The following is a 26,555-nucleotide window of genomic DNA, read 5'->3' as shown; positions in this document are numbered from 1 at the left end:
ATCATACCATAGCTGTCTTGATCGATATATCTATAGTTTTGCTTTGGCGGCACCACCTGCCTTCGCTAAGATCGGCTCCATCTTCGTTGCTTTTGATCGCGTCAGCGTGCGGTTTACACGTATAGGGACGGGGAGGTTACCTTTCATGACGTTGCCTCTGACCTTTAGTTTCCCACTCATAAATAGCGTCTGCGCTTTTTGCTTGCCGCTAATCAATTTGGCAAAGTTCTCGTCGGACAGAATGAGTGTCACTGGCGTATGTCAGTCTCGGAGTCTTTCACATAACTTCGCGTCGGATTGTGTACCGTCGGCCTTCTTGCCCTCGGGGGCCTCGCCCTTGCCCACCTTCCCTGTCTCCTTGAGATCGATATGCCATGCCTCCTCCTTCCCCTCAGCGTTGGTCAATTTGAAGGTGAAGACGGCCCCTCCCTGCTTGACAGCTTGTTTACGCTCGGCTTCATTGGAAGAGAGAGCATCGTTGATGGCATCAAATGCCACTGATGAAGGGAAGGCGTCTGAGCAGCAAACATCAGCGGTGCTTCTTGCCAGGATGAGTAGGGTGTACAGTACCGTTCTTGAGAGACATTGTGTGTAACTGCGGGCTTGTGAGAAGGAACGGTCCGGAAACTGCACAGTGGTAAGAGCCAGCTATGTAGGTTGTAGAGTGTAGAGCGTAGAGCGTAGTGCACCGATACCAAGCCGGTCTCCCTGTTGTAAGAGTGGCAGGTACCTATTTAAGTCGCGAGTCGCAGTCGAAAGTGATCACATGGCATGTGGAAGGAACAGCGAAACACGGAAACCGAAACATGAAGTCATTCAGCAGTGACAAACATGTGAAAGGGAAGGAATTCGCCGAGGCTCATCTCAGCCTCAATTCCGCTTCAATTTCCCGCTTCCGCTTTCTCTTCCCCCAGACTCGTGCCAAGTGTTGTCAACTGAGGCTCACTCTTTCTGCTGTATGGCGCTGTCAAGCCCGCGCAACGCCGACTACATCTGTAATACACTACCAGCCAAGACATGAGTGATCACCAGAGCACTGGCACAGCGTGACAGCAAGGGGTTGCACTGACCGCGTCCTCAACGTTCGCCTCCCCACGTGCTTGCTGACAGGTAACAACCAGCTCTGACAGCGATGCTGTTGACCGTAATGCAGCCTTGTCGAGCAGTTCCATGCCACAGCACGGTCACACCTGAGCCTGCGGTGAGACCGACGACTACCAGATAGTGTGTTTGTTGCGGGAGGAGGCGTTCCACTGACGTCCAATATCAAAGAGACCGAGTTGACCGCACCGCAGAGAGGCGCTTCACGAGCCTACCAGGGAAGGATGAGGCAGCCTCGACTCAGTTCGGGCAGCCATTTCCAAGCGTCGTGCTGTGGTGTCTGACCTACTTACGCTGGGACGAAGAGCTTGGGTGGTGTAGCAACCACCACAGACTCGTCTGAACTGGACCAACTGACGCCCGCTTCTGGGACATTTCCCTGGCACCCAGCAGTCTTTCCAAGGGTATCATGCAATTGGCATCGGAAGCAGGTTGATGGCGCTTGATATTGCGCCTGCTGATTCTCTGCTTACACGACCTCCTGTTACGTCCTTCGTCTCCACGTTAGAGCGTGCTGCTGCTCTCTAGTCACGCCAAGATCGAGAACGGAACTTATGCTCCTAGGGCTTCTTGTTCCCATCTGTCGCCTCGCATATGCAGCCAAGTAAGTTCGTGATATGCGGCAATGTATCACGACTCTAACTCAGTCTATTGCCTGCGACGGCACCGGCTTTGATCCCTAGCCGTTGAAAGTCCTGGTCGGACTTGAGAAATACAGCGCAAGTTCACCGCGAAACGCAATGATTCGCGGTTGCGATTGCAAGGCTTCTCCGATTCGTAAGTCAGGAAGCCTTGCTGTGGTATCCAGCTCGCAGTCACATCAAGATATTGTACAACATCTTCGTGCGGGGCCTTCTGCCTGCTAGAATCGGCAATGGCTTTATATCTGGCGCAGTCGACAGGTAATTCTGAGCAGCAGGTCTCAACATCCGATAGAGATACCTCGAGAAAAGCCCTAAGTCAACGCTATGGCACCCCTGATCGAACTCGACGCCACAGTGGCAGACCTGTACCGTACCCACGGCCTCACAGGGCCCTTCATCACGTCTACTCACTGCTCGTTCGCCCACCTTGATCTCCATCCCTTCTGGCCTCGAGAGACAGTTTTCCCGGAAGACGAGGAACCCATCCCATACAGCGCTGACGAACAGGAAAGGAACCGCATCAGGAAGATCATTCTAGGGCTTAAGCCACTAAGACGAGCCCTCATTCTCGGAGACATGGACGTCATATTCCTCAGCCCGTGCGCGGCGAAAGAAAACGTCGACCGCGTATTCAATCAGTTGGTTCCCGAGCAGCGGCCGCGAGCGCGGTATATCAACCTCGAAGAAGGGGACGTCGACCAACAGCTCCAGCAGTTAAGCCAGGGCCGAAAGTTGATCTACTGGCGTCCTCAAGGCTGGATGCTGGAGCATGAGTGCCTCGTGCCTCCCCGCGTGGCGTACGAAATCAACTCGAAACTCTTCCTCGTGAACTCGGGAATCCGCACGCCGGCCTCAGAACCAGTCGAACTTGCCCCGAACGTGTCCGACTCCGTCCTCGGCACTCGCAAGCCCCCCTTTGTGGTCAAGCTATTCCTCGCGGGCTGTGGCTTCGGCACTCACCTGGTTACCAGCGAGGCGCGCCGCCAAACCATGCTCGCAGCCATGGCCGAGTACCAATCCCGCGGCGGCACCCACGTCCTGCTGTCCGAGTACATCGGCGCCAAGCAAAGCGACCTGAGCACGCACTTCATCATCGGCGCCCCTTCGGACGCGCACAACAGAAACAACCCGCTCATCATGGGAGTCGCGATGCAGAGCCTCACCAACGACGGGCACTGGATGGGCAGCAGCATCGACTACGGCGCGCAGGAGGAGATGCGCGACCTCCTACGCGACACGATTCGGGACACGACGCAACGCCTGCCCGAGTGCTTCGTTGGTTGGTGCGGCGTTGACGTCCTCATCGACGAACAGAACGGTCAGTGGGTTGTCGACTTGAACGCCCGGTTCACGGGATCCATGGCGCTGTGTCTGCTTTCCTCGCACTTCTACAAGCGGCTTGGCTTTCGATTCGCCGAGGCTGGCTCCTTCCAGTACCGCGGCGAATGCGGCGACGTGAGTGAGATTCTGTCGCGCGATATCGAGTCCGGCAAGGTTGTTGTGAACGCAGTGGCGAGCATCGACGACGGGGTGAACATGGTGGATCTTATATGGGGAGGGCACAGCCGGCAGGACTTGGCTTTGACCGCTGGTCTTCTGAGGGCGGAGCTTTCGCGTGAGCGCGGGTCGGTCGAAGAGGCGTAATGAACAAGTGTCCAGGCGCTTGATGACGCTACGATAATTTTTCTTCTTCTTAATGTCTCAGGGACGATGATAGTGAAATGTACTTCCTCCTGTAAGCTTACAACCCATTCAACTCGACCCTCCGCTTCAACACGTTCCGCGCCTCTCCTTCGCTGAGATGGACCAGCCCCAAATCCCCCAACGCCTGCCGTGCCGCTTCATTGCTTTCGAAAATCAACCGCTCAGCCTCCCATAACCCTAAACCTTTTGGGTCGTCATCACCGCCTGTGGCTCCCGTGCCTTCTTTATCTTCCTCGTCGTCGAAGCCCCAACCATCTTCCTCAACGTTGCCTCCGCTCTTGGACGCGTTCAGCGAGAGTAGGTAGACGGCCTCTTCAAGCCGTTTGAGATTCCCACCCGTGGCTGCCCGCAAGTTACTCTGCTTGTCGATGCTGGCCTTGATCTCCGCGAGATCTCTGGCAAGTTGAGCCGCCCCAGCCGCCGAGAACGTGTGGTGCATGAGGACGTTGTCGTAGATTTCGCGCTGCAGCGCCAAGCAGTAATGCTTGATGATGCGGCGTTGCGAAGCGGGAGCCAACACACGGGCCAGATAGCCGAGGAGGGTGGCTGTGGTGTTGAGAAAGCTATCCAGGCTGGACGAGGGCGGCAAGGCCGACAGATCCGAAGGTATTTCGGCAAGTGACGACCACTGCGCGAATTTGGCGTACGGCCGCAGCGCGGCTTTCAGGTTGACGTCGAAGAAGCGGAGCATTTCTTCTTCACTGCGCTCTCGGAGGCGGCGGTATGCCGACGCCGTCTGGTCGAACAATCCGCTTCCACCGCTTCCCTCGAGATCCGCGTCATCGTCGTCGTCGCCTGTGCCGTTCGCCTTGATGGTGGCCGAAGTCTTTTCCGCGACGTCTTCGACTCTCAGTCCTGTGCCCACCGAGCCGGCGCCATTGCCACCACTATTTGCTTTGGCGCGGTATTGCAGCTCGTCCCAGAGTTCGAGGAAGAAGACGTCGTCGCTCCAGTCTGACATTTTGCGCTCGAGGAATTCGGCGCTCCCGAAGACCTTGGCCAGTGATTCCAGACCTTTCAGCCCGAAGGCTTCGGCTTCGCTTTGGCCCTGGAGCAGTCGGCCCGCCGTGTGAGATGACACCAGGTATGCTTGTAGCGCGCCGTGGAGATGGTTGTGATAGTCATCGAAGATGGACAGTTGGATCTCGAGAAGGAACTTCATCTTCTGGCTGAAGGAGGAGAGGCTCCGGTATCGATCTGTGATTGTCTCAAGGAGGTCGTTGACGCGGATCGCGCCTTTCGTGGGCTTCGTTTGCCCGGACTCGGCGTCGAAGTCGATGTCATTGCTATCCGGGGCATCTCTGATGCTTCTGTAGCGGGAAAGGGCAAAATCTTTCTCGACTCGTAGCCACGTGTCGAAATAGCCGTGCGTGTTGAGCATTCGCCAGGTCACTCCTTTCCACTCGGCCACCATTCTGGGGATGGGGATGTAGCCCCATGTCTCGCGAAGAGTGGTGTCGAACGCCATGAGCTCGTGCAGGAAGTGGGACAGTAATTGTGGTTGCCGGGAAATCTGTGGTAGGAACGACAGGCATTTTGCCTCAATCATGGGCAGCAGGGCAGTGATAAACGCCGAGGTGGCATCGGTGTAGATCGATTCCAGGGCTTCCGAGTTGACTGCTCTTTCGTCGAGGATGGGGCCCAGCATGTCGTTCATGAACCCGCTGTGGCGCTCCAGGACGTCGAGGACGTGCGTAAGGAAGTACTCTGGTTTGTCCAGTCGATTGGTCGGCTTGTCGCCATAGAAGTGGTACCGGAACCTCACCGCAAGAGGTTGGACCATTACTTCGAGTGGAAGGAGCACCACCGGGTCGGGAGCGGCAGATCGGCTTCGAATGTCGACGTCCGCAAACGCTTCAATCAAGTCTGGATCCTGAAGCTCGAGAAGTCGTCGAGTCTGTTCCTCCCATTTCTGGCGCAGGTGTCCTGAGAAGTTCAGCTCCTTGCTAGGCCATTTCATCTGCTCTAGCGTCTTCCGAAGGTCCGCTTCCAGAGCGTCTCTCAAAGTGTTATATAGCTGCTTTGACATCTGCTCGAACAGATAGACAAGCTGAGGAGCGGCTCCTTCGGCGACTGTTTGGGCATTCTGGACGTGTGTCCAAAGGGCTCTTATCCGACTGTATGCCTTGACTGATAGCGTCGATCTTGCTTCATCATTCAACCTGTTCATTTGCTGGACCATTTCGAGGTAGGCTTGAGCAATCTCGAGACTGCGGACCTTGCTCATCCGAGCTTCGAACTTTTGCGCTGCATCGTCGCTGACATCGGACCGTGCAAGCTCTTGCAGCCGCTCGTTCAGCTGCCCTTGCTCTGTCTGATATGCTTCTGCTTTCGTCCGCAGCTCGTCGGATCGCTCGTCCACCCGCTTTTGTGCTTCAGTAAGGTCTTTTCTGGCATCTTCTAGCTAATCCATCGTAAGCGTCCGAGTTGAAGGCTCAAAGGCGCAGAGCGTACCTGCTTCCGCAATAGATCTTGTTGTTCTTGCACTCGTTGTAGCAGAGAGTCCACCTGGTCAAGATCCGCCGCGGTTTGGATCTTGTCATTCAAGTAGTCGTCCACTCTAGTTCGGACGTCTCCAGTCTTTGACTGGTGGAGCTCAGCCATATGGGCTAGCTAGGACGGTAATCTGTCTCGTTTGGGAGCCGAAGGAGCTACGGATTCTACGCAAGCATGTGTGTGTGTATGCGAACTTGACATGTGTCTTTCTTGATTCATTTTTCTCCAAAATGCGACCAGCGCGTCATCGAGTTGGAGACGCGATGACCACCGCAAAACCCGCTGTCATGAAGTCACAACAAACTCACTTATGCGCGGCAAGATGATAATCAGATAACTAGTCGCCGTCGCACTGGCCACAGTGCCAGTGCCGCTCACAAGTCATTATGGAGAGCCCAGCCAAGAGGCGGAAGAAGAACGACTCGAAGCCCAGCGCGGTACCGCATCGCAACCTCGACTTCTTCTTCCGCAAGCAAAACGACAAGAAGCAGGACGCGGCGAAGGAATCTGCGGAGATCAGGCGCGAAGACGTGCAGGGGCTTGTGACCAACAAGCAACAACTCTCGGACGAAGAACTGGCCAGGCAGCTGCAGGAGGAATGGGCAAAGGAGGAGGACGAACCGAGAGAAGATACCCACCATGATTCTAATGGCCAGGTCTCGCTCTCACAGAGCAGAGCGGAAGATAGGGAACACAAGGCCGATCAAGACCGCCAGGAGTTCGTGGCCGCTGCACTAAAAGCTGTCCCTTCCCCAGAGACCCAGCAGACAGCCGGTACCGCGAGAAAGGGAGTCCTCGGTTTACAATCTACTGCTTCAGATGAGGACACCATCACCTTGACCGTTCCGTTTGATCAGAGCCCGTTAGCATACGATCCTTCTCAATGTGTGTCAGAGTTGAAAAGACACTGGGCCGGAGACGGAGGAGATGCATCCTACGCTCTCCTGACCCGATGTTTTGTGCTAGTCAACTCTACGCAGAGCCGTATCAAGATTGTCGACACACTGGTGAACTGCCTGAGGACCATCATCGAAGCAGATCCAGAAAGCCTCCTGCCTGCTGTCTGGCTAGCCACGAACTCGATCTCGCCGCCATATATCTCCCTGGAACTCGGACTAGGCGGCTCAGCGATATCCAAGGCGCTGAAGAAGGTCTGCGGCCTAGACAACACAGGCTTGAAGACACTCTACGATAAGCACGGCGACGCAGGAGATGTCGCATTCGAGGCGAAGAAGAGGCAGAGCTTCACGCTCCGGAAACCGAAGCCTCTCACCATCAAGAGCGCGTACCAAACCTTGGTCAAGATTGCAAACAGCAAGGGCAATGGCAGTGTGGAGCAGAAGCAGAGACTAGTCGAACGTCTTCTCCAGGATGCGCGAGGACCAGAAGAGTCTCGATATATCGTGAGGACATTGGTTCAGCACTTGCGCATCGGAGCAGTCAAAACGACGATGCTCATTGCGCTAGCACGAGCATTTCAGCTCTCTCGCCCGGCAGGCGCAGACTTCCCCATCAGAGATCCCACGGAGCTGTCGAAGCTCAAGAAAGAGGAGCTCGCCGTTATATGGTCGAAAGCAGAAGAAGTGGTCAAGACCTGTTTTGCCCGACGACCGAACTACAACGATCTCGTCCCCGGGTTGCTAGAAGTCGGCGTGTCAGATGAACTGCTCCTGCGGTGTGGTCTGGCATTGCACATCCCTCTACGACCCATGCTTGGAAGCATAACGCGCGACCTAAGTGAAATTTTGACCAAGCTCCAAGGCCGCGACTTTAGCTGCGAGTACAAGTACGACGGTCAACGAGCGCAGGTCCATTGCGACGACCGCGGCAAAGTGTCCATCTTCTCCCGCCACCTCGAAGTCATGACGGACAAGTATCCCGATCTGGTGGCGCTGGTGCCCGAAATCCGTGGTGACGGCGTCTCCAGCTTCATCCTCGAAGGCGAAGTCGTCGCCGTGGACAGAAACACGGGCGAGCTGAAGACCTTTCAAACACTGACCAACCGCGCGAAGAAAGACGTCGACATTGGTTCGATCCAGATCGACGTCTGCCTCTTCGCGTTCGACCTCATGTACCTCAATGGCGAGCAATTGCTTGACCGCCCATTCCGCGAGCGGCGCGGCCTGCTTCGCAGTATGTTCGTCGAGAAGGAACACCACTTCACGTGGGTGAAGAGCATCGATGCCACCTCGGCCGACTCGGAAACCGTGCTCGAGTTTTTCAAGTCCGCCACGGACATCAAATGCGAGGGTATAATGGTCAAAGTCCTGGACAATCTACCAAACCCGGACCTAGCGCCCCTGGAAGATGAGGACCACAACGACGTTGATGGGACTCCGCCTTCCCTCCCAGTGACGCCCAGCAAGAAGAGATCCAGCACGACCACCAAGCGATCGGCACCCACCGCGCACGGAGAGTCCGAAAGGGAAAAAGAAAAGGATAAAGGCACGCGGCGAAAAGCGCTCCTGTCGACGTATGAGCCCGACAAAAGGCTCGACTCGTGGCTGAAAGTGAAAAAAGACTACGCCCAGTCCGCCGACACGATCGACCTCATCCCCGTAGCAGGCTGGCACGGCCAAGGCCGCAAGGCGAAGTGGTGGTCCCCCATCCTTCTGGCATGCCGCAACCCGGAGACCGGAAGCCTAGAGGTCGTCACCAAGTGCATCAGCGGCTTCACGGATAAATTCTACCAGGCCAACAAGGAAAAGTACAGCGAGGGGAGTGATAACACGACGCGCCACAAGCCGAGCTATATCGAGTACGTGGGTCCCACGCCGGACGTATGGTTCGAGCCGCTTGAGGTCTGGGAGATGGCGTTTGCGGACATCACGTTGAGCCCCACGTACACGGCGGCGATTGGGCTGGTGAGCGAGGAGCGCGGGCTAAGTATGCGGTTCCCTAGATTTTTGAAGGTCCGAGAGGATAAGAGCATCGAGGAGGCGAGCACGAATGAGTTCCTCGCGGCGCTGTATAGGAAGCAGGAAGCGAAAGTCAAGGACTCGGCTCCTGGCGCGGGCCAGAAGGGCCGTGGTGGCGCGGACGGTGACGGCGACGGCGACGATCTTGAAGACCAGTGAAGGAAGCGCGGCGCGTCGTTAGTATTCGATCTTGGAAATTCCCCACGTTAGCCCGTGGGTATGGTCTTCTTGTATTGGACCATCGCCGAATGAATGCTGAATACTTCGTCCTGTCGCGCGAAGATTGCGGGACTTTCCTAAGTACTTTCCTCGGTGCCGCAGTATCGCAGAACTGCAACGTCCAACAGCTATGCTACCTTATGCTTGCAGAGTATCGCCTCTTACACGTAGCATTGACGCATTGTGCGACCTTGAAACCTCTCAATATTTGGTCAGTCGTGAGCCATCCGCGGTGCCAGGCTGCAAGCGTAGGGAGGCACAGTATGTCTACAGTAGCAGAAGGTCAGGCCGCAAACCACCCAGAGGGAGACAATCGAGCCGATAAGCACTGCCGTTACGGAGACGGAAGAACATCGAACGAGAAAGGGACCGGGAAGACGCAGCCTGTTAGATGCGGGTGGGAAGGCGAGGAAAATGACAGGAGAAAGTGATATCTAGCAAGAGGCTCGGCCTAGAAGCTACTACAGCAGAGAAGAGCAGCGAGCCAAAAAACGACATTCGCCAGCTCTGACGGTGTGGCGAAGACAAAAAAGGACGCTAACCGGCGGTAGGTAAGCAATGCCTGGCACAGAGGTAAGCAGCGTTCGAGGCGAAGAAGCTGTGCTGGTGGCGACCACTCAGTCAATTTCAGTGACGGGAAAGGTAGCCACGTGACGAGGAGCTGAAGATAGATAGACAAAGGAGCAGGAGGGGTAAGAAGGCGGAAAGATGCACCTGAAGGTGGGAAGCATGAAGGATGAAAAAACGAACGCAGTGAGCAACGTCACCTAGTAGGCAGTTATTTGCCGTCAAGAAATCAAGTAACAGCAGCAATGAGAGGTGAGTGGGGGAGAGGAAGAACGAGGGGAGATGGAGGTATAGGCAGAAATAAAAGGCATAGACTGTTAGAAGAGCAGCGGGGAAGCAGGACTGGCCGAAGCCGACAGCGGACAGGCAGATGTGAAGGAGGGAGCGAGAGCAGCTGTCCGCAGATGTGTATTAGGAGATCAAGAATGAGGGCACGGAAAGGCTGCGTTATTGGAGATGTACTGCCTGAGCGATGGAATAGAAAAAGGACCAAGAAGTGCGAAGTCGAGGAGGAACCAGGCGGGAAGTTGTACGCAAGAAGTGTGGTCCGGATCAATCCAGACATTTCTCATCTTGCGTACGATCAACCCGGACACGATCTGCAACGTGAGGTTGGATCGTCGTGATCGCGTAGAGGAGAAGACCCTGTCCTTCGTGAGCATCACTCTGGTACAGTATCTCGGTGTGGCGGCGTGAGCGAAACGCACTTGAGGTTGGGGCAATGACTGGCTGAGGCGCACAAAAGAATGGCCAAGTCAGGCACAGGCAGACATTTCACCATCCGGTGACCATGGGCAAAGTCCAGCAGATCAGGGACCGCTGAGATACTCGGACTCAGTCCTGGCAGCAATTGGCAACGCTGATTGCGCTCTCACAATCAAAAGCGCTGGGGGAAATGAGAGACAAGCACATAGCAGCGCTTGTGATTAAAGTCGAATCTGTTCGCAGAGTGATCGACTTCCACGCAAGGAGTAAGGCCTGCAGACCTGCGTGCCCGAGTACGACCAACACATTGGCATTGAACGAACTACTGGCTAGGCTTCGTCTCAGCAAGGATATCAATCCAATTCTGCTCATCCTTCGGCCGGCGAATGCCGTCGGCGCCGGCCAGGAACGACTCGCCTTCCCTGGCGAACGCGATGAGTTGCTCTTCACTACACCAATCTCCCATGGCCTGTGGCTGAATTAGAGGCAGAAATTCCAAGAAGATGGAAAACACATACCATAAGGCCAACGGGAACGTTCTGATCAGTGTAGCCCATCGGGCAGCTGATGGCTGGATTCCCCGTAAAGTTCGCCAGATATACATACTCCATGCTTCGCAAGCTCATGTCACCATCACTCACGCCCTGGCCGCTGGTGAGGTCGGTGGGATGGCCGATCTTCCATCCGGCACATGGCGTAGTTGGTGTTAATATCAGCACGCCAGGGTACTTCTCCCAAAGCCATGCAAGGTGGCACATGAGGAGGTTCCGTAATTTCTGGGCGAACATGAAATCTTGCGCAGTGGCATGCCCACCAGCCACGTTCAGGAGCAGTTGATTGTGCCACGACAGTTTCTTGATCTTCTCGCGGGTGAGCTGGCTGCGAACCTCAGAGAGAATCGTCAGAGCATGCGCTTTTTGTCCCTCCGGGATGTAGGGAATATTGATCTCGACCACTTCGTAACCCTGGTTTTTGACATAGCCATCAACCGCGGCGTTGAACATGTCCAAGACCACCTTGTCGGAGCGATCGACCCACGTGCGGTCGATTGCTAGATATTTCTTCCCGGTCGAAGCAGTGAATGACGTGTTGACGAGGCTGCTAGGAAAGCCAGAGCTTCGCGCTGCGCAGAGGTCCGGTTGAGCCATGACGCGATAACCCAGAGCCAGGTCGTCGATGCTGCTGGCCATGGGGCCATGGACCGCTACATTGTCAATCCAGTCTTTGCTCACCCTGGGCGAAACCCGGCCATGAGTTGTCTTAAGGCCATAAATACCACAGAACGCCGCAGGCAATCGAATTGACCCACCGCCGTCCACTCCGAGAGCGATTGGAACAATGCCTGCCGCAATGGCAAAAGCAGAACCACCGGAGCTGCCGCCTGTATAATAGCCATTATTGTGTGGATTCAAGGGTGTTCCCCATGTCTGATTGTTGTTCGTCGTATCGAGACCAACCTCGTGCATATTCGTCTTTCCGATGATTACCGCACCTGCGTCCTGCCACTTCTGTACACACCATGCCGTTCCATCGGTCTTATCTGTGAAGTCGAGCCTGCTTCCTTTGGTTGTCCTGTAGCCCGCCAAGTCTACCTCGTCCTTCACGGCCAGAGGCACACCATCAAGCTCGCTGAGCGGTTTTCCGGCTTGATATCTTTCCGTGGAGGCTTTGGCAGCGGCTCGAACGAGGTCAACCTTGGAATCAATGAACGCGACGGAGTACCTGCCGGCGGGTTGGACGTCCCTTCGTATCAGAAGTAGGAGCTGCTCGACGACGTCGGACGGGGTGAGCTTCCCAGACTTGTACAGTTCATGGTAATCGGCGCATGTGTAATAGTTTGTGCTGGAAGCTCGAGGCTGCACTGCTGGAAGTTCTGTCAAAGCACCCAGTGGCCCAGCCGGCTCATGGCGAGGCCAGACAGTCGGGTCGAGACGGATCTCATACTCGTCAAGATAAGGTGTGTCTTTGAGCTTGTCGAAGCGATTGAGCGTCCAGAAGATGCGTTGTATCCAGTTGGACGACGAAACACTGGAGACGTCTTTAGTTGCATGCCGCATGAGAGGGAATCAGCCGTCCATACACTTTGGATACCACAGCTAGTGTAACACCACGAAGCACGGGATTCGAGCCCGCCTCGTTCTTGTAAGGCACATCAGGACCTTTACGTACCGGCGGTCTGTTCAAGAATGCGCTCGCTGGCACTCCGCCCGCAGTAGACATTTCGTCTGCGGTTGGTTTCGAGTTTCAAACAAGTGCGTGGACTTGGTGCTTTGCCGCACGAAGCGAGTACATCAGGCAGTCGGACGAATGGCTGACGGGCGAGCAATCTTATATCGTTTATTCCTTCTCGCGAAATGAGCACCAACACAGGATCATTCACAGTATTGCTTGCATGACCCTTTTGGCAGGTTTACTATGCGGTTTCGACGGCATGAAGTTGATTGGTTGCTTCTCAACCACGAGCTTATTTCGAGATTCGCGTAGTAGACCCGGAACCGAACCTGGAAGGCTAGATGAAATCAGAAAGGGGGAAGCTGACAGGCAAAGCTTTAGGCAAGCACTTCTGTGATATGCGGCGGGCCTCCGGACGATGGATAACCTATACAGTATGCATCGAGGCACTGTTGATATTGCCATCAGACTCCCATGTCTGGATACATCCCACCACATCGCGGCTCCACCTCATATTTACATCCGTCTGGGCTGTTGACTCACCTAAAGCGGTAGTGGAGGAGTAATTGTTCCTAGCGCTAACGTCGAGATGATCCAGTCGGGATTTGCACACATGGCTTGCAGGACTGGGTAAAAGATGTCTACCTCGCTTGGTGAGTGGTTGAGTTCGAGTACCATACTGAGTACAACAGTCACTATAGCCGCGGGATGAAAACCACGAGCCGATTCACCTGCCATACTAATAAGGCTCCTGATGGTCCCCTTTTGCCGACTAAACATGAACCTGTCATTCAATCCACCAGACCCGACCCCGAGTTTCCGGCGGCGGTTTTTATGATTGCGCGGCAGGGGTGTTTTGAGGACAACACGAAGCATTGCGGTTCCTGTGTGTATGAGTATGAAACTCGATAGTACGAGGGAGCCAAGAAGCGGTATGCTCGCAGGCTACAGCCTAGGGAGGCGGTGTGGTACATTTCAGCAGCAGCACTAACATTTGCGTCCTACGCGAGGGTTTTACCTTCAATTATCCCTGTTGATACAACAACCATTGGCTTTTTCATCTTGCGAGCCGGCACACCCTGGCCCGATAGGTCATGCTTTGAAACATTCAGCCTACCCTACTCTTGATAAGGTCTTCGCTAAGCTTCCACAAAGCCTCACCGAGCTCATCATCCTGTGCCTGTGAACTCGGGCTTGTCACTTTCTTATCCGGGACAATGTACTGGCCACTGATCCCCTTCTCTTCGATTTCCGGACTTGTGGCCGCATACAATGCTGGGCGACATCCTTCTGACACCGGATCTTTCATAAACGGCCTCACGAGCTTATGACCAATAACGCCGACCTTGCCATAAGCTTCCTCGGCCTGGAGCGGCTGATCCGTGGCAACACCTCCTGGATGCACCGCATTGATAAAGATCTTCTGGTCCGGTTTGAAGCCCAATTCCCCGGCCTCCTTTCTTCGCTGGAGGGCTCGCGCAATCAGGATCTGAGCCAGCTTGGTTCGATTGTAGAGTTTAGTCGGGCCAATGTCGGTATTGATCTCGGCCTCGTCCTTGAATTTTGTGTCGGAGGGGGCGGCTCTGTGCAACTCCGAGGATTCGAAGACAATCCTCGCTCCGGGGGTGCGCTGTAGCCGGGGAAGCAGCTTCGCTAGCAGAATGAATTGTGAGAGATGGTTGACTTGGAAATGTGAATCGAGCTTGTCCCTGGTCTCGTTGTACACGCCAACACCGAGGCCAGCATTGAGGATGAGCTGTTGGCTTTGTCAGTGATTGCAGTGGGGATATCTTAGTGATATTTCGTCACTGACCCCATCCAGTCCGTCCTGCGACTTTGCCAGCTCATCGGCAACCCGATCCGTGAACTTCAAATCCTCTAGGTCACATTTGACCCAATGGGCTTTCGACGCGTCTCCATACTCCTTCAACTCCTCGAGCGCAGAGTTGGCATGTTCCTCCTTGTTCGACAAGATGGTGACATTTTCTGCCTTGTGTTGAAGCAAATGGGCGGCAATGCCGAAGCCGATTCCTGCACTTCCTCCTGTGACAATGTAATGCTGCGCAGAAGGGTCAGAATAATAGATGACTTGAGAACGGGAGAGAGTCGCCCACCTTGCCCGACAGATCCGGAATGTCGCTGTTTGGGTCCAGTTTGTTGCTTCCAGGTAGTAGAGATGACATGTTGCGTTTGGTGTGCTTATTGGCAGTAAGGAGGATATTTGTCCTGTTGAGTTTCACGTTACGGACTATTCTCAAGGAGAGGTGCATCCGGTTGCAGGGAGACAATATGGAAATGATCTGGACGTGGTTGGGTGCACATAGTTGAGGATTCGATGCCTTTTTGTGCCTCTCCGGTGATACCAGGCCACATGTCAAGGAGGGCTGTGATGATGACAGTCTCTGAAGTCATGATGCGTTGATGGATGCCATCTCCGGAGTAAGAGGAGGAGGGGCAATGGGAAGCCTTGCTCCAGATCTGCCAAGCCCAGATGACGTAAATCCAGATCTAGTAGCCGGCCGAAGCGCCCGATGTGTGGCAGGCACACAGGAAGTTTAATATGGACCTTGGGAAGGCACGGAGTCCTTGTTCCAACTAATTACGAGTACGAGGTACTTCAAGGTCGATGCGGGTAACGAGTCTACACGCGGCGTGCTTGAGACTTTCTGATTGTAGAGGACTGAAACAGCTCATATCTTCCATTCTCTTTCCTTGGTGTCCTTGCATGAGACAGCAATGGTAAACAGTCTTGCCATGGCCTTTCGCCGGTTGACCATTTCCCTGACACCTTGGCAACCATCATCTGTAGACCCCGCGCGCTCGTACCACAAGGCGTGTTGCCTGACCTTCCCACATTGATTGATGAGTCTTCGCCCTGCGCAAGACCGGTGAAAGGGACGGTCATATCCTGGTTAGGCGTGCGACCAAGACACTCGAGTTCTGGAATCAGCGGCAGAAATCCGAGTCGAAGTTACGGCGGGTACTATCTAGGGTCATCACTTCCGCGAGACTCAATACGATGGCTAGCATCGTTCATCAAGCATCCATCAGGAGGACTGGAGGGCAGCACTTGGTTTGCAGAGTAATGCAAGACGGACGAGTGGCTTTGAGATCCTGCGGTCTCATCACCGGCCACCGCACAGTCATTTATGATAGAGGTGGTCGATCAGCAAAACGCTGCAATTATCAGGAGCTGACTTCAGCATACCCAGCAGTCTTCTTCGGTCTAAGCAAGCGTTGTGTAAGTGGACGACGAGTTAGAGGGGGCGGACGGTTCGACACGGCTATGAGATTCCGACGAGGCTGAGCCCGGAGAAGCCACCTCGCGTTTGCACCATTTGTCCAGGGTCCACCGGCCACTTTTGGGGACAACCATTAATTAATTATTCACACTCGTTGACGCAGACTGTTGCCCGCCGCGGGCATTTCTTTGGAGGCTTTGCACAATTCCATCGTCTTGCACTATCCCTGATCTGCCGGTGCCGCAATACTGACAACGCTGTCCAAGATCCTCGACGGCGCGTGCGCCAAACCGCAACCATGTCTGAATACAACTACGATGAGGGCGGGCAATTCTTCCCCTTCTTCATGCTGACCATGGCCGGGCTGGTCACCATCCCTCTCACCTACAACGTCCTCAAACCCTCGACAGACCTCGAACAGACGGCCTCCCGCATAAAATCAGACTTCCGACCCAAAAATGTCGATCTTATCGAGGCGCAGAGAAAGCGGCGGAAGAGACAAACCCGCAAGACGAAGAGACTCATAGCCGTGGTGTTGGGCTACGCCTTCATGGCCTATATGATCTATCTGATCGCTGTCACTCAGAGGACGATACCGAAGATGTGGGATCCGTATGATATCCTCGGAGTGTCGAGGAGTGCCTCGGAGAGGGAGATCGACAAGTTCTACAGGAAACTTTCTCTCAAATATCACCCCGACAAAGCGAAGCCCGACGTTTCAAAGAACGAAACCATCGACGACGTGAACAGCCGCTGGGTCGAAATGACAAAAGCCTACAAAGCGCTGACGGACGAAGACATCAGGAACAATTATCTGCTGTATGGAAACCCTGATGGGAAACAGTCAACCAGCATTGGCATCGCGCTACCCAAGTGGATGGTTGAGGAAGGCAACCGCTGGATCGTCGTTGCCTTCTACGGTATCCTGCTTGGAATCATCCTCCCCTACACGCTCGGGAAATGGTGGTACGGCACACAAGCCCTTACAAAAGACAAAGTTCTCCACGCCAGTGCAGGCAATCTATTCCGCGAGTGGAAGGAAGATATCTCTGAAGGCGGTGTCGTGGCAGCCACCAGCGTAGGCCAAGAGTTCAAGGAGAACCTCAAGGGAGCAAGGAGTGATGCCGGAGCGGCAAAAGTCGAAAGCAAAGTCCTCAACAGCACCGTCTTGACGGAAGCAGACAAACTCCGCCTCAGGAGCATTGACGATCCCGTGCGCCGGAAAACCCTTGCCCTACTATGGGCTTACCTCGCACGCATCGATCTCGAAGACCCCGAGCTCGAAAAGGAGAAGTACGACGTCGCTCCCACGGCCCTACTCCTCAACAATTCTTTCACGTCCATAACCCTTCCCTTTGGGGCGGTAAAGCCCCTCCTGGCATCCTACCACACCTCGCAGAATATCATCCAAGCTGTTCCGCCCAGCAGTTCAGCGATACTGCAACTCCCCAACTTCACGCCCGAAATCGTCGACAAAATCTCAAAATCCTCCAAGACTGGGCCCCTCGCTTTGCCAAAATTCATGCAGCTGCCACCCACCACCCGCCGCAGTCTATGCTCAGATCTCTCCGACGCGCAATACAGTCAGGCCATGACTGTTGCGTCGCAGATCCCACGCCTCGTCATTGCAAGAGCGTTTTTTAAAGTCGTCGGCGAACGGGTCGTTACCCCGGGCAGTCTGGTCCAACTGGTAATCAAAGCCCGCGTCATCCCACCAGGAACGGCCGCGAGTGAAATTCCCCAAATCAACCCTCTTGACCTTGAAGACATCGACCCCGACGAAGGCGACCTGGACGCCCTGCACGGTCGCAAGCCCGCGAAGAACAAGCGCCGTAAATTGCCGGACGGGAGCTACGTCGACGACGACGCGAAGGACGGCTCCGTCCAGCCTCCGCTGGCGCACGCGCCATACTTCGCAGCGGAGCACGCCCCGCGGTGGCATGTCTTCCTGGCCGAGAGCCGTTCCGGCCGCATCTCCGTGCCGCCTTTCACATTCACGTCCTTTGACCGTCCCATCTTCACGACCGATTCTGCCACCGGGAGCGTGAAGCCCACGTTCAACGTCGTAACCCTTAAATGCTCGTTCCAGGCACCCCCACAGATCCACGCCTTCCCGTTCGTCATGCACCTGGTGTGCGACTCGTACATTGGTCTGGACGAAAAGGTCGACGTGGTCCTCGACGTCCGCGATCCCAAGGAAGCAGAGGTGGTGGAGAGCGACGAAGAGATTAGTGAGCCCGAGGAAGGTCTGTTCCCCACCGCGCAAACACCCCTAGATGCTTTACGGTGTTGCAGCGCTAACATGACTTTCTAGATTCTCTGGCCGGCCAATTCCAGGCAATGAAAAGCGGGGGCATGGCCACATCCCCAACGACGAAGCGCAAGACCAAGAAGCTGCGGCGGCCTCGCACTCTGTCGCATGCCGAAGCGCAAGACGGTAAAGGCGACGGCGTCCCCGTCGCTGTGGCAGGAGGCAATGTCGCCGAGGACAGCGACGACGACGAGAGCGATACCGAGGGAGACGAGGACAGTGATTCCTCCGAGACGGATACTGAGACTGAGGACGAAGATGCGTGAGTGCGTGATATGACAGGACATGTCGCGTGTCATGGCTGGGGGGGTAAAGATTGCGGATTGTAGTGCGTTCGTCAGCAAGGCAAGGCAAGGCAAGGCAAGGCAAGGCATGCATATTGCCCCAGTCGGAGCGTGGCGTGGTGGCCAAGTCAGTGGATGGATGGATTCATGGAACTACAAGTACTCTGGCGCGGATGGGATGGTGGCGCCTCAATCTGTGTGTGTTCCAGGGTCGGGCATATCATGTGCATGGCGTGGACTGGAAAACAGAATCATGATTCCTTGAGCTCTTGAGCGAGATTCTGATCCACTTGCATACTTTTGCTCGCGGGACTTTCGCACGGCACCAACTTAAATACCTTGCGTACAGGCATAGAAAGAGTTCGAAGGGACAAGACGCGCTGGGATGTGTGTTGATGAGTTTGATGTTGCGCTACGTAGCCTTATGTGCAGCAAAGCAAGCTAACAACAGAGGTTCCGATTCAAGTTCCAGCTTCATTTTCCGTGCACCATTTGCGATCCATTGCGATCCATTCAGGTCGAGTATCTTGATATAGTTGTGGTGGGTATTCATGTGGCTCTTAAGGAGGCTTGATGGATGCATTATGTTGCGGAGCACGTCTTTTGCGCGGAGTCATTGCTGTCTTCTCCTGTCGTAGCTTCTAAATTGTACTTCCAATCTCTGGCATTCTTGACACTTAACCGTTACGAACCCCTCACCTCCTTTTTGAAGACCCCCCCCGGTTCCATATGCCTACTTCTTCCCACTCACGGTATCGCTCACAGTGTTGGCCATAGCATTCATGCGTTCCTGGATCTTCTCGCGCCCGTCGTGCATGTAGGCCAGAGTTTTCTTGTATTGGCGATCTTGGGATTGGAAGCCCATTTGGGTGATGGCCAGCGCACCGACGCCGAGCAGAGCACCTGCTCCGAGGATGGTTCGAGTTTGCATCTTGAGAGTAGTTCTGGAGGACGACTTGTGTTGTTGCGGGTGGCTGCTGGGGTAACAGTGGTGAAGGTGATGAGCGGTAGAGGGCGGCTGGTGTCGAAGTCCGAAATGTGTGCAGATCTGTTGAGTAGTACTGCTGACTCCTGCTGGATTATGAGGGCGGTATGGGCGTTAGGTAGTTGGCGTCGTTGGTGTGGAATGCCACGGGTGTGTATTGCAGCGCGGTTTCCGGGGGTGTTTTAGTTCGCTCAAATTCCGGTAAAAATGGATGGGGACGGGCGTGATGATGAGGACGAGGCGACGGTGTTGAGCGCTAAACAGGTCGTGTGCGAGGTGAGGAGTGGAGATTCACGTTGTTATGGTCAAAGGTATGTTACCTGGCCGACACGATGTGAAGAAGAGAAGAAAGAGAAGAGAAACGAGATCAGGGTGAAGTCGTGCTACTTACGTGTCCCGGGGTCCCTCGGCCCTCTTGCAGCCTCACGCATGGCGTCTTCCCGGTGTGCAACGGCACTCGCGGCAGCCATCACATGAAACAGGTTGTTTGGGCGGCAGGTGCCTTCCCCATGTTTGGCGGTGGGCGAAGGCGGGCAGGGGTGGGCTTCCCGTGGCTTCCCCCGCACATGCCGATTGCCCCTTCTCCCTTATCCTCCGCACTTGACCTGGCTCAATTAGGCTTAGTGCTATCACCTGCTTCGCACGGGCCAATTCCGACGGTTTGATTTGATCTGATCAACCGGCACCCTTTTTGAGGCTTCGGCGATATTCGGGCTGCTCGATGCAGGTACCATCTCTACACAGTACTCATCCTTCAAGGACGGAACAGTATTATATCTCAATGATGGAACAACGCCTGCATGATTTTCGTCAAGGGTCTTGTGTGTCTCATGGGTAGTTCGTTTCTCTTTTCACGACGCTATCGATGCCTGCGAACTTGATACAGCTCATCAGTCTCTATACCATTATCATAATTAATGCTTGAGCTCTTGACTTGGCCGCCGAAGAAGGCATAGGGAGCCCTAACTCGTGTTCAGGACCTCCCAAGTCTTGCGACGTTTCGACACTCGTTCAACCTTCAGCATCAACAAACACATCTACCTCACTGGTGTCCGTGTCTGTTCTCTTCAGCGGCTTCTGGCCCTCGGGTACCATAGCTTCATGCATTTTCAGCTTGGATACCTGGTTGCTCAAGTGCTCGTCGTCGTCCATCAAGTTCGCACCGTTCCGAGGAGGCACTGATTGTTGGTGATTTGATGCGGCTTGATTTGGATAGCTCTCAGGCGGTGCCGTGCTCGGTGGTCTCGAATCGAAATCGATCAGATTACCAGAAGCCTGCAAGTGTTCTCCTGCATTCTTCTGTGCTGCTGGCGGCTGCGATGTCGTGGCAGGCTGGGATTGGTGCTGAGGCTCACGTTGAGTGGGTGCACCTTGCCCTGGTAAGATGGGTGCTATCGATAAGATCTTCTCCACCAATTCTTGGGGACTGGCTTTTGGGTCCCTAGAGAGACGGTGTGAGTCAGTAACGATCATAAACAAAGGAACGGAACCTACAAGTTCGCGTTGATAATCCACTCCAGGTCTTCTTCACCTTCTTCGGCCCCTCCTGGTCGAGAATCTACCCTCCGGAACAGCTTGGGCTTCCATTCGACACCTAATTCCTCCCGTCGTTTAGCTTCCTCTCTTTGGCGATCTTCAATCTTTGCCTTTTCGGTGGTAGCGACCTCATGATCTCGCGCATGAACTGCCTGGACCGTCGACCTCCATAGCCGTTGTGACTCGCGTTCGCCCTGCTCTTCGATGGGCCGTGACAAGGGCGGAGCATGCTTCGCGTGCGTCGCATCAAAAAGGACTTTTTTCTGACCTGTCTTGATATCTTTGATGGTCATCTCGCCGGACCAGAACCCAGAGAGTTCAAACAGAGTTTCGCCCGTTTTTTCATTTTTGATAACACCGCCGATAGCATTGTAGGTACCCCCAACCCAGCCTTTGGTCTTGAACTCGATGTCTGCCGCAAGGCCGTTCTCGGGACACCGCACAAAGGAGTGATCGCCTAGTTCGTATTTCATCTTGCCAAAAAGAATGCCTCGCGCATACATGTTGGGTTGCGTCAAGATGCTGCCAAGGTTAGTGACGGGTCCAGCCAGTATGTTGCATCGTACGTACTATTTCTCACCACCCTTCGACTTGCCTCTGTTCGTGAACCGCAAGTAAGAGATGCCCTCCATCATACTGGCTGCCGAATTGCCGAGGAATTTACTCCGTGGTTTCAAGGTGCCGTCGACGCGGATGTGGTGTTCGGGAGCCATGAAGAAATAGGACGACTTGGGTGGATGGTGCGAAGTCTGCTCGGAGATGTAGTATCCGCGTGTATTGTCGGGATATTCCCAGTAGCAAGTGAAGGTCTCTCCGAGGATAGGGTTCAACGGCTTCTTAACGCCACTAGTGGACAGTCAGTGCACCTCTTTGATGACGGACAGAGACAGCAACATACGGTGGTCTGATGTGCCAGCCGCTGAGGTAGAACTTGATAACCGAAACAAATCGCTCAACAGGATCCTCGATCTTCGGCATGGGAAGTAGTGTGTCGGGGTGAGCCATGAAACTAGCCACCAGTAAGTCGTTGTTCCTTACATCTTTGGGGCCAATTCCTACTTCGTTATTCTTTCCAGCATCGATCTCTCCTCGAGGATGAACGTAGGGAGGGTGACTCGGGAGAGGTCGGCGCCTGGGCGCAGTTGCGAGATGATGTGCGAGAGGACTGCACCTGTGTTAAAACGTGCATGGCTTTAGAGGCAACAGTAAGGTCTTCACCATTTCCCTGGTCTGGCTCAACCACAGTGGTGTCCTCGTCAACGGGTTCTCGTTGCTCCTCCGAAGAAGAGCGATTGCCTGAATTTTTGGAGTCAGCCTGACTACCATGATGGCCCAGCGAAGATCGAGGGAGTACCCTTTGAATCACTGCGACCGCGCAGCGCATTTCCTATTGAGTGCTTCATCGTCTCGACTGCTCACCCTCGTGCAACGAGGCAAGAATGTCTGTGTGGTGAAGGCGCAGGTGCACGAAGCAGGAAAAGCAGCTGGTGCAACCAGTATTATATGACGTCGAGGGGCTGCCGGATATAGCGGGGTGCGGCCAGGGCGACGCGTGGTGGATGTGCTGAATCTGCCTCTTGCTGTTCCGGCTTAAACAGTATCCGTTCACCGCGAGCAGTGAACGTAGTGATATGCGAAGTCTACCCCAATCTCACAGCTGTGAATTAGAGTAAACTTGGCTCAGCTTGAAGTGTCAGAACCATAAGGGAAGATGGTCGCCTATTTTCGTTGGGCTTTGTGCCTCTTCCTGCATGGGGTACCTAACCACGCCTAACTATTAAGTAACTGTCCAGCTGGACGCGTCACTTGCAATTGGGTGCAGGCCATGAGCTTTAACTAGAACGAACCCCTGCACAAAGCAAGATGCTGCGTCATCCGCATGGGAAACGTGGAAACGTGCCTCGATCTGATTGCCGTTTCGTTTTCTCTTGCGTTTAGCTGGCTCTTGAATGCACGCGAGGCTGACATCCCAACAGTCTATTTCTTCAAGTATCTATTTCCTAGGATTGTAACCAGATTACCTACGCCTCGAATTACCTGTATATCCTGCAGTCTATGAGGCCCTATTACAGTCCTTTGCTCTTCAAATCGACGCATACGGGTTCCCCCTCAGCTGTTGCTATCCATCCAGCTTTCACAAGTCGGCCGATCTCCGTGTGTCACAGCTTCCAGAAGTGCTTCAGGCGCGTTATAGAGCATAACGTGGAAATGCTCTATGGATACCCAAGAGTCAGCCACTCACCCGTCTCTGCAGCCTCACCATCAGCTCAGCAGCTCTCGCTGACTTACCTAATGCATGCACGCTTTTCAGACTCTTCCAATTCTTGAACCAAAGTATCCTTTCTCTGGGGACCCTCTTGTCTCCTTGTCCCTCGCAAAATGTCGCCCTGATGAAGTTTTCGATTCGCTGCTTGGCTTGTGGAAGCACTTCCCCTGTCTCGGGGTCCTCATCGATGAGAAACTTGGTCCACACAACAAGATGCTTGATACCTTCCTCAACAAAGTACGGCCAGTCGTTGTACAGGATTTTATAGTCGCAAGCATTACGAAATGGTTCATCCCCACTGGGTGTGATCGTGTCCCAGTGAAGTCGTTCTCGCTGGATGTATGTGAGGACCGAGCCATACGTCTTCTTGAGATGGTGAACGTAGTGCAAGTATCCTCGGAGTTGACTTGATGATCGCTGGAAGTGGTGAATGTTGTTTGTTCTGACCAATTCCTCGCACATCTCCCAGCTGAATCTCTTGAACTCTTTGTCACGCTTCGTCAGGATGCCCATATTCTTCTCACTTTGGCCTAGCAGATATGCGGGACATTCAGGCGTCCATTCATGGCGCCGCTGATTTACATTCCACCAGAAAGCCGAAATATCTGGATCAGGGTTAGGCGTGTTCTCTCGCGGTGTAGGGTGCTCTGAGTGAGGCATTGCCCCTGACTTGAGATCCGATCAAGCACCTTGGACAACAGCCGCTGTCCTATAATATGTATTATATGGGAGCGCAGTAGCCAGTCACGAACACGAGCGTTGGAAAACGGTGTTTAAAAGGCGCGAGAGATGCTACAACACAGTGTAACGATGATCAGTAGCTGCACGTCCATACCTGATTGGCTGGAGCACACCGGTTGAGTAATGATCGCAGTCCCAGTGGGATTGGTTACCACTGGAGACCTTTCACTTAGTCCTTTTGAGCATTGCTGCTCAGATGCAAAAGTTTGCTTGCCAAAGAGTAGGGAATGACGAGGTATACTAGCGTGTCAAAGCGGATCGCCTGGTAGAACAAGATTGAATATCTCGAACGACAAAAGGGCTGCCGAGTGCTTCTCTGGACCGCCCAGATACTTTCGGTTTCTCTCATTGTGTCCAGTAACTGTAAGCGAAGTGTTACAGCCATGAGGCAAGAAGAAGAATGCACGTCATGTTTTCGGTTCTTTGTTCGCCTGCCGGGGAGGCTGCCAGGAACCGTCTTCGGCGCATCTTCGTAGTTGTAGTTGCTTTGTCAGGTAGCAGTTCCGTTCCTGGTTCTGGAGTTGCCTGCTCGCCCCCCATGACTTCGCGATCAAGCTCTCACGGGCGACGCCATACTGATATGCAGGTGCGGTCTCAAGGAAGGCCGATGTGTCTCTGACTGGTCACAGATCGTAAACAATCGCGAAGAAGCGACCCTCCACTTTGTGACAATGCAGTTTCTCCTGTCAAACTTTGGTCTATGGTAACCTTGTGACGCCGTGGCGGCGCAGCAGCAGCATGGGCGTATCCGAACTTAAAGACCATCATTGGAAGTCGAACGCGCTTGCGCTCGCTTGGTGTTGACAGAAAAGGATAGTCCTTCTCACATTCTCCTCCAGATATTCATTAATCTTTCATTTCGGTGGCTGACACAAAAGCTGCCCACAGCTCATGCCTTTTACAGCTGTATCTGGAGATATTTCTTGCTGAAACAAGGCTGATATGGCTAAAGGCAAGCAGATGCCATGTTTCTAGCAGGCGTAGCAGCCCGACTTCATGTTACTCCTTGAAAACTCCTTACTGAACGTTTTGGCTACCGCAAGTCCAAGAGAACTTGATGAGCGCGGAGTATAGCATATTGCCGTGGAGTAAGTCGCGAAGAGCGTCAGTGGAAAGAATACGTCTTTCGGGGAAGACGTAAAGCTTCCTCGGGGCAAAGCCCGATGTCGATGGTCAAAACTGTCCTCAAGGTTCAAGGACCTGCCGAACCTCACTGCCATCAATACTGACCAGAGTGACGGAGCCTTGCGCTAAAGCGCTCTTGACATCAGGCCACGTGCTTGGATCCACACATCTCTGGGCTTCCTCTACCAAGTATGTGGTGAAACCTGCTTTGGCCGAGCCTAGCGCGGTGTCTTTGACGCAGTAGTCACCTAATGTTCTCTCAAAAGTTGGATCAGCTCTTTGCTTTATGAGACAATCTGGGTACGAAGGCTCAAATCTCGGGTTGCAGGGTATGGTCTGGAAGAGCACTGACCGGCAAGGCCGACGACATAGACGTGCGTTATCTGTTCGGTTACCAACTCTTCAGCAAGGCTGTGGCTTACGCCTCCAGCGCCATAGGTAAGGTTGCCGAAAGAATCTGAGAAGGCAGAATACATTTCCACCTGTGGGTCTTGTCCTTTCTTGACAGAGAAGCGGACATCAGAGATATCCAGGCCATCGATGATTTCTGCCCCTTTTGAACCCTGCACACAATGAACGGGCCACAATCTCTGCTTCATGGTTTGCTCCGGCTTCTTCCCGACCAGGTTTTGAACATCTACAAACGACTCAAACGGCTTGTTGTTGGGACCAGGGTTGTTCGCAGCGAACGAGATGTGGTCAGTCGGATGCCAGTCTTGGGTGAGCACCTTCAAAACGAAACGCGGAGAGGCAAGAAGCTTGTTGATGAGCGGGACAATATCTCGACCTCCCGAGACGGCGAGGGAGCCATCCTATGACCTGTTGGCAAAGATTAATCTGGGAAAGGGGAGATGCACACCGGGGGACAGAAGTCATTCTGCATGTCGACAACAATCAACGCTGGTCGGAAAGACATGATCTCTGCACGGTTCACACGCGACCAAGGCGAAGAGGATTTTGGCGGAATGCAATGCAAGTGTCTACCAGTAAGATTAGTGGAAGCAAGTTGCAATTGCTTGCTGTAGTTCTAGGAAACACGAATCATTTCGGGGAGCAAGCGCGAAAAAGTACGGCTCAGCTAGACCCAAGAATATACATGTGAATTGATAATGTGAGGGGATGGTGAAGGGATCTCAATTAAAGGGCCCGGAGGCACCATAGGTACCAATTAGAGGGGTCCCAGGTGTTTGTCAGGTGCCTGCAAGTAAGTGGCTAGCGCCTGAGCCAAGCCTTGAGTTGAGGCCGTCGGGGTCATCTCTCCCATCGCTCTGACGAACTTGCCATTAAGCCTTATTCACCAATTCACGTTCCACACCAGCACTGAGCAAAACATCCCTCTCAACTCCATACTCCTAGATCTATCACACATAGGTCTCGCCTGAGAATATCTGCCACGGAAGTGACATGTGGAAACTGCGCTAGTCAATCTCATCGTCACTGTCACTTTCACCTTCCGCGGCAATCACCTACTGGTCTTGCTACAGCTACATAACTCTTCCCGTGAGCTCTTTTCGCATTCACCTGCTAGCGACGACAGAT

General features: G+C 54.0%; 11 protein-coding genes across 11 annotated transcripts; 3 read left to right on the top strand and 8 right to left on the bottom strand.

Moving 5' to 3' along the window:
• Positions 1–30: 30 nt before the first annotated feature.
• On the bottom strand, positions 31–586 carry A1O7_02277 (uncharacterized protein; the record flags this gene model as incomplete). Its single annotated transcript, XM_007756311.1, has 4 exons — positions 31–89; positions 141–251; positions 306–515; positions 571–586. The coding sequence occupies 4 exons, from the start codon at positions 584–586 to the stop codon at positions 31–33; spliced, it is 396 nt and encodes a 131-aa protein (XP_007754501.1).
• Positions 587–2,069: 1,483 nt separating this feature from the next.
• Positions 2,070–3,389, top strand: A1O7_02276 (uncharacterized protein; the record flags this gene model as incomplete). The annotated part of the gene is made up of 1 exon (XM_007756310.1): positions 2,070–3,389. The coding sequence occupies one exon, from the start codon at positions 2,070–2,072 to the stop codon at positions 3,387–3,389; it is 1,320 nt and encodes a 439-aa protein (XP_007754500.1).
• A 97-nt stretch (positions 3,390–3,486) lies between these two features.
• A1O7_02275 (uncharacterized protein) lies at positions 3,487–6,053 on the bottom strand (the record flags this gene model as incomplete). The annotated part of the gene is made up of 2 exons (XM_007756309.1): positions 3,487–5,853; positions 5,904–6,053. 2 exons carry the CDS (start codon positions 6,051–6,053, stop codon positions 3,487–3,489), a joined length of 2,517 nt encoding a protein of 838 aa, XP_007754499.1.
• A 278-nt stretch (positions 6,054–6,331) lies between these two features.
• On the top strand, positions 6,332–9,022 carry A1O7_02274 (DNA ligase 1; the record flags this gene model as incomplete). The annotated part of the gene is made up of 1 exon (XM_007756308.1): positions 6,332–9,022. The coding sequence occupies one exon, from the start codon at positions 6,332–6,334 to the stop codon at positions 9,020–9,022; it is 2,691 nt and encodes an 896-aa protein (XP_007754498.1).
• Positions 9,023–10,676: 1,654 nt separating this feature from the next.
• On the bottom strand, positions 10,677–12,574 carry A1O7_02273 (amidase; the record flags this gene model as incomplete). Its single annotated transcript, XM_007756307.1, has 3 exons — positions 10,677–10,823; positions 10,873–12,382; positions 12,435–12,574. The coding sequence occupies 3 exons, from the start codon at positions 12,572–12,574 to the stop codon at positions 10,677–10,679; spliced, it is 1,797 nt and encodes a 598-aa protein (XP_007754497.1).
• A 1,060-nt stretch (positions 12,575–13,634) lies between these two features.
• Positions 13,635–14,709, bottom strand: A1O7_02272 (uncharacterized protein; the record flags this gene model as incomplete). Its single annotated transcript, XM_007756306.1, has 3 exons — positions 13,635–14,282; positions 14,340–14,585; positions 14,641–14,709. The coding sequence occupies 3 exons, from the start codon at positions 14,707–14,709 to the stop codon at positions 13,635–13,637; spliced, it is 963 nt and encodes a 320-aa protein (XP_007754496.1).
• A 1,357-nt stretch (positions 14,710–16,066) lies between these two features.
• Positions 16,067–18,345, top strand: A1O7_02271 (translocation protein SEC63; the record flags this gene model as incomplete). The annotated part of the gene is made up of 2 exons (XM_007756305.1): positions 16,067–18,014; positions 18,083–18,345. 2 exons carry the CDS (start codon positions 16,067–16,069, stop codon positions 18,343–18,345), a joined length of 2,211 nt encoding a protein of 736 aa, XP_007754495.1.
• Positions 18,346–19,096: 751 nt separating this feature from the next.
• A1O7_02270 (uncharacterized protein) lies at positions 19,097–19,294 on the bottom strand (the record flags this gene model as incomplete). Its single annotated transcript, XM_007756304.1, has 1 exon — positions 19,097–19,294. One exon carries the CDS (start codon positions 19,292–19,294, stop codon positions 19,097–19,099), a length of 198 nt encoding a protein of 65 aa, XP_007754494.1.
• A 1,065-nt stretch (positions 19,295–20,359) lies between these two features.
• A1O7_02269 (uncharacterized protein) lies at positions 20,360–21,862 on the bottom strand (the record flags this gene model as incomplete). Its single annotated transcript, XM_007756303.1, has 4 exons — positions 20,360–20,789; positions 20,843–21,406; positions 21,455–21,730; positions 21,783–21,862. The coding sequence occupies 4 exons, from the start codon at positions 21,860–21,862 to the stop codon at positions 20,360–20,362; spliced, it is 1,350 nt and encodes a 449-aa protein (XP_007754493.1).
• A 1,131-nt stretch (positions 21,863–22,993) lies between these two features.
• A1O7_02268 (uncharacterized protein) lies at positions 22,994–23,810 on the bottom strand (the record flags this gene model as incomplete). The annotated part of the gene is made up of 2 exons (XM_007756302.1): positions 22,994–23,097; positions 23,174–23,810. The coding sequence occupies 2 exons, from the start codon at positions 23,808–23,810 to the stop codon at positions 22,994–22,996; spliced, it is 741 nt and encodes a 246-aa protein (XP_007754492.1).
• Positions 23,811–25,076: 1,266 nt separating this feature from the next.
• Positions 25,077–25,932, bottom strand: A1O7_02267 (uncharacterized protein; the record flags this gene model as incomplete). The annotated part of the gene is made up of 3 exons (XM_007756301.1): positions 25,077–25,264; positions 25,369–25,828; positions 25,876–25,932. 3 exons carry the CDS (start codon positions 25,930–25,932, stop codon positions 25,077–25,079), a joined length of 705 nt encoding a protein of 234 aa, XP_007754491.1.
• Positions 25,933–26,555: the final 623 nt, after the last annotated feature.

This window comes from Cladophialophora yegresii, assembly GCF_000585515.1.
Source record: "Cladophialophora yegresii CBS 114405 chromosome Unknown aczIN-supercont1.2, whole genome shotgun sequence".
NCBI lineage: Eukaryota > Fungi > Ascomycota > Eurotiomycetes > Chaetothyriales > Herpotrichiellaceae > Cladophialophora > Cladophialophora yegresii.
The sequence above is the reverse complement of the archived record's forward strand: the minus strand, read 5'-3'. Positions and strand labels throughout refer to the sequence as shown.